This window comes from Odontesthes bonariensis, chromosome 1 (genome assembly GCF_027942865.1).
Source record: "Odontesthes bonariensis isolate fOdoBon6 chromosome 1, fOdoBon6.hap1, whole genome shotgun sequence".
NCBI lineage: Eukaryota > Metazoa > Chordata > Actinopteri > Atheriniformes > Atherinopsidae > Odontesthes > Odontesthes bonariensis.
Window position 1 is genome coordinate 15,189,572 of NC_134506.1, and position 6,298 is coordinate 15,195,869.

Below are 6,298 nucleotides of genomic sequence, written 5' to 3' on the forward strand. Positions count from 1 at the left end.
GTTGCCTGACAGATTGATTACCCTGTAAACATTATTAAGTAGCCTATTGAATTCAAAACAGATCACAAAGTATGCAAAACAAGCTGAGCCCTGACCCGTGTGGGTTATAATACTACAGAAGATGCTGTTTAGGAATTCATAAGTGCATTTTTTAAAACAGATCTACATCCTCTCTGAGATCAAGGTCATTGATGTACATTAAACAGGAATAATGGAAGAGGATTCCTTATAGAATTCGTTTTTGTGTTAAGTGGCTGCTTAAATAAGCCGCATCATCTAAAGTTACATGTTTTTACTCTTTTGCTGCATATGCAAAGATCATGCACCAAACTGTGTCTCAGTGAATTAAATAATTTGCGATAGAAAAACGTGATTGATTTAAAGGCTTCAACAACAACAAAAATTACAATAATGCACATCTTAATAATTAGAAAAATTGTCCTTGGGAACTTTTTACGTTGGTAGCCCAGTTGATAAGAATTTGCTGGCGTAAGGGATTGTGTTTCAGAAATGCTGTTTCTCAAGTCACGTTGCCTCACAAGATAGCGACCAATGGTGACAGAGGCACGTAGCTCCGCTCCTATAAAGTTGGCCGTGAGCTAAGGCGCCTTCACTGACGAGCAAACTGGGAGGTGGATCCTACGCTGCAGTCTGATTTCCCTCATTATTTCTTTGGACAATGCTGCGAGTAAGATGTCTGAGAGGAGGTAGCAGGGGGGCCGAGGCTGCCCATCTGATCGGAGCCATGGTTGGTATTTTGGTGGTTTCATGTTGTATATTTATTTTCCCACATTTTTTTTAAATGCAAAAATAATTTCTTTTTAATTTCACTTTTTTTTAAGAAGAAAAAAAAAGAAAAGAAAAGCACACGTCAGTCAAAGTGAATAAAGAAGTTCTGATCGACCTTTTCTACACTAGGCTACACCCGGGCTGATTAACTTGAGATCAGCTTAATTGATTTATTGTTTGTCTGTTTAAGTGTCTGATTATTAAATAATCTTGGGAAGGGAGGGGAGGGATCAAATATGATCGACTTTCGGAAAGGGAGAGAGAGGTGATTTGATTTTCCTAAATGCATAGTTTTGTTTTTTCCGCTGTGTCTCCTGAGTGACAGTGAACAGCTGTTTGGCACAGATGCTCACTCAAACTCAGTGACACTGGAGCTGGTCTGGGGCCAGCAGAGACCTCACTGTAACGTCTATCTGTGGAGATAAGGCTTCTTAATAACACGTGTACTTTGGCACAAGATCAATCTACCTCATTTCTGATTAAAGTCTGAGGAAGGTGTATGTCTTTCACTGTAGTTGAAAGAGCCTCTTTGAATATATTTTATGCACTAGAATAAAATAAAAGATAAAGACACTGAACTGATAATTATACAGTTTTTATGGATATGCATACTCTGCACCAAAAATGGTAACCAAATAAAAAAGAGTTGGCTTTTTTTTTTGCACAAAAAAATATTTTCTAATACATTTTACTCCACCCACAGCACAGAATTGATCCATTTCCTCCCTCCTCAGCTTGGCAGGTCTGTCACTGGCTGGGTGCAGAGGGCCTTCCAGAGCACTTCAAGTGCAGCAGCTGCACAGCCTCAGCATGCAGCTGAAGAGGAGCATGTTACTGAGACTGTTCAGCAGGAATGTCCTGTCTGCAGCTACAATGAATGGGACCCTCTAGAGGAGGTGATTGTGGGTCGAGCCGAAAATGCCCATGTTCCTCCCTTCACCGTGGAAGTGAAAGTAAGCTTGTCGAGACCAACATTTTGCACATCACCAAGTATGCAGATGTGCAAAATGTACACATGTGGCAGTGATTTTTACAGCATGTTGTCAACTTTTAAACATCTCAACAGGCTAACACATACGAGAAGTATTGGCCCTTCTACCAGGAGTATGGGGGCCAGTCTTTTCCTGCGGACCACTTGAAAAAAGCTGTTGCTGAAATTGAAGAAATGTGCAATATTCTGCGTCACGAGGGCGTCGTCGTGAAGAGGCCCGAACCCATCGACTGGTCCATGGAATACAAAACTCCAGATTTCGCATCAACAGGTAAAATGCTGAGCGATGAGGGCAGGATGCCAGCATTTGCACGTGATGGCGTAGTTAAAAAAAAAAAAAAAAAGTCTAATGCTGCTTACTGCACTTGTTTTTTTCTGTTGGTGATAACAGCGTTACTTATCTTCTCTATAAGCTAAGTGTGTGTTGTTGAATCTGTTGTAGGAATGTATGCTGCCATGCCCAGAGACATCCTTATGGTTGTGGGAAATGAAATTATTGAGGCTCCCATGGCCTGGAGGGCTCGTTTCTTTGAGTACCGCGCCTACAGACCTATGATCAAGGAGTACTTCAAAAAAGGTGCTAAATGGACCACAGCTCCTAAACCCACCATGGCTGATGAGCTATATGATCAGGTGAGGCCTTATGAGGCAGGCCGATACTTGAGATTGCCCTAGATTAACTCTTCAATTTACCTGCAGCATTTAAACATCTTATTTAGGTTCTTCATATCACTCTTAACTTCTTAACTAACACTTTGCCCTTTGCTGTTTATTGCTCTTGCATGTGAAAAGAAAAAAGAATGTATTGCTTTGCAATAAATAGATTTTTTCTTGTGTCTTTTAGGACTACCCCATCCGTACAGTGGAGGACAGGCACAAGCTTGCTGCCGAGGGGAAGTTTGTGACAACAGAGCATGAGCCTTGTTTCGATGCTGCTGATTTTATTCGAGCTGGGAGGGACCTGTTTGTCCAGAGGAGTCAGGTATGAAGCCCATCAGCTGTCTAATTTAGAGGGTAATGCATCTTACTTAAATGTCAGTCACATTATGCAGAACAGCAGAACAACAGATTAGATAAAAGTATCTTTGTTTATTCTCTAAACTTTTAGATAAAATAGTGCACTGAAGACTTTAAGAACTTGCATCCCGGATAAGTCCCTCAAATCTCTTGCTGCGTACGGTTCTGTTTCAGGTTACAAATTACATGGGAATTGAGTGGATGCGTCGTCATCTGGCCCCAGATTACAAGGTCCACATCATCTCTTTCAAGGACCCTAACCCCATGCATATCGATGCAACATTTAACATCATCGGTCCCGGGCTGGTGCTGTCAAACCCTGATCGCCCATGTCGTCAGGTACTGAAAGACAGGAATTTTCACTTCGCACAACGTGCTCTGCTGCCCTCTTGTGGAGTTAAAAATAAACACCACCACACAGTGCTCCACACTCACCTCTGCTCTCTGTCTTTTACCTTAGATTGACATGTTCAAGAAGGCTGGCTGGAGTGTTGTGAAACCTCCAACGCCTTTGATTCCTGACGGTGGGTACTCACTTTAAAATTTAGTTTACATAAAAAAGAAACTTTTTAGAGATTTTTCTCAAAATGCTCTTAATGTGCAGATCACCCACTGTGGATGTCCTCCAAATGGCTGTCCATGAACGTCCTGATGCTGGGTGAGAAACGTGTCATGGTTGACGCCAATGAAGCCACCATTCAGAAAATGTTTGAGAACCTTGGTGAGTGCAAATATTCAAGTTATTGTAGCTTGTTGTATTTCATCTAAATGTATTGTGACGATGCGATTCATCGCAGAGGAAACTGAAACCACATGTGTTGTTTTATAACATGTAAATATCCCCTTTATGCAGGTATCAAGACCATTAAGGTGAACATTCGTCATGCCAACTCCCTGGGTGGTGGCTTCCACTGCTGGACAACTGATGTCCGCCGCCGTGGTACCCTGCAGTCCTACTTCCACTAGCCTTGCCAGAAATAGGCAGTTTTTATTGAGCTTTGAATACTAAAGTCACAGTCTGGAATCTTTATTCTGTCATTGTATCATCAATTTGCAGACCAAAGCAGGGTAAAAAAAGATCTACTGGTTGTAATTTTCAAACCCTATCTGAAGAAATATGCCTATTTCAAATGTGTGTTTCTTAAAAATCTGTCAAGCGACATCATTGCCCTTTTCTGGACTGTGTCTTTAAGTCTTAATTTGCCATTTATAAATGATTTTGATTTGACATTATTGTAGATTTGAGTGCTTTTGCAGACAGCTTTGCTCAAAGATAGATAATTCATAAGTGCTCAACAAGAAGCAATGATCATCACTTTACCTCTATCAGTATTCTCAATATTAACTGCATTTCTGGCCTGGCCTATTGTGAAGCTAAAGTGTTTGTGGCTTATTCATCTAAAAGTCAAAGCTTTGAGGACAAGGTACAATTTCGTGTGTGAATGTCATCGAACTGGGGCACAGGAGGTGTGAAGCTACCTCCTCAGGGTGCTTTTCACTATGCTCATATGTGCTTTGTTGAATCCTTTGTAATCTAGAAATGGCTCCCCCTCTGCCATCATGGAGAATATTTCAATTCTGTAAATGCAGTTTGAGCACATGAAGGGCTTGGGGAGGGGAGGTGTCTGTAGGAGATTTATCCTGGTTTTGCATCTTTGTCTCACTGGGAGGAGCTAAGAGTATGATACATTTGCGTAGGAAGCGGCGAGGCATGTTAGCATAATGAAAAGCACCCTTGACAACCACAATTCTTTATTTTTCCCATTTTTTTTTTTTTTTTTATCTAAGGACATGTTTAAAATTGTTATGTAGGTCACGGAACAATTAAAACTTCTTATATCTAGTTTGTTGTTTTGTAAAGATTTCAATTAATTGAACAGAAAAAGTTCTACTTATATTTTTACAACTCTTTGTTGGATTTCCCAGCAATTAGTGTTTTTATATATTAACTTCAAAAGTATGAGGTTCATATCAGATATTGTATACCTTTTGCCTCTGCTGTTTTCCTGTTGCATATCTGGGCCAGTTACCTGCTATTAGTCATGCTCACTGAATGACTTGATTGTTTTTGAGTGGAAAGCAAAGATGCTTTAAGAATGAAAGATGTTTTAATGTGGAAATTTATGTTTTATAATTCCTTTGCTGCCTTTGGAGTGGGATATAATATGAAACTGCCTCGATATTCATTGCTGAAAGAATGAATTCAAGGGAAGGCTAAACAGAGTAATGCAAATTATGTTTTGTATTATGCAAAGCCAGTAAATGTGATTAAAAAATTGCATTGTGTGTCACATTGGTGTAGTTCGTCATTTGTTTTTGTTTTTATCATAAGTTTACAATTTATTCTTGACATATTTGTGACCGGTAATTTGCCATTATTTGTGCAAAATGATATCCAAACCTTTACATTCACATAACGGATGTTGAGAGAAGAAATTTAAACATTTTGATTAGCAAGTTTAAAGCAGTTAGTGCATTATGAGTGACATTGCACCATCCATCCCTCCATTTTCTATACCTGCTCAATCCCATTCAGGGTCGTGGTGGGGCTGGAGCCTTACCATCACAGAGCTCTTGCATATTAATTGAAAATCAAATTAATGGGAAATTTGAATAGGATTTTAAAAACCTGCTTCTGAAATTCTGAAAGAGTTGGAATACTGTGTAATGTTGCTAAAAACAGAAAATAAAGATTTTCAAAAGAAAAAGATCAAAACTACATTATATTCATCATGGTACAAAAATAAAAAAAATCACACGTTAAAACTGACTGATTCAGATGGTTCTTTAAAAAAAAAGACTTAAATAAGCTTTAAACTTGAAATTGGCATCATGCTTCGAAAACGTTGCTCAATATTTTAAGAATAATGTTTATCAAGATACGCTTGCAAAGAATTTAGAGATATAATCATCTGTGGCCAATCAGTATTTGAAACCAAAACTGAATGGCTATGCTTTGTGGGACCTCGGGTAGTACTTTATATTATCAGATTCAGATTTGGTTGTAGAAATAACTGCATCTGGGCCTCAGGGACTCTTCGGAATACAATTTCAGTGATTTTGATGCCGGATCCACTGATGGAAGTTAAAATATCCACCAAAATTATTCGAAGAAAAAAAACGTGAGAAAGGCCGCATTTATGCTGAAAAATACAACAGCACAGCTCCATAAGCAGAGTCCTGGTGCTAAACTGGGTTGCCTGTGGTACATACCTGTGAATCACGGAAAAATTATACAAAATTCAACAAAAACTGTGACGAAGAAGCCTAAAAACTGTTGAACTCCTATATCAAGTAAGAACGGGAAACATTTTCCTTCTCCATCACCTCAGTTCCCAAATACTTAAAAATTGTTGTTAAAGTAAGAGATGATGCCTCTTTTTGTTTCTTATCATATGTTTTTCATCAAATGTAGGGTATAAATGACTTTATTTCGATTTAACACAGCAGGGAGACATTCTCTCTGAAGAGTAACATTCAAGGGAGCTGCCAGGAGTGGAC

General features: G+C 39.1%; 1 protein-coding gene across 1 annotated transcript; it reads left to right on the plus strand.

The window, feature by feature from the left end:
- The first annotated feature begins 626 nt into the window (after positions 1 to 626).
- gatm (glycine amidinotransferase (L-arginine:glycine amidinotransferase)) lies at positions 627 to 5,079 on the plus strand. The gene is made up of 9 exons (XM_075470504.1): positions 627 to 748; positions 1,524 to 1,742; positions 1,856 to 2,051; positions 2,223 to 2,413; positions 2,625 to 2,762; positions 2,972 to 3,136; positions 3,258 to 3,321; positions 3,402 to 3,518; positions 3,651 to 5,079. The coding sequence occupies exons 1-9, from the start codon at positions 680 to 682 to the stop codon at positions 3,761 to 3,763; spliced, it is 1,272 nt and encodes a 423-aa protein (XP_075326619.1). The 5' UTR covers positions 627 to 679; the 3' UTR covers positions 3,764 to 5,079.
- The last annotated feature ends 1,219 nt before the right edge of the window (positions 5,080 to 6,298 follow it).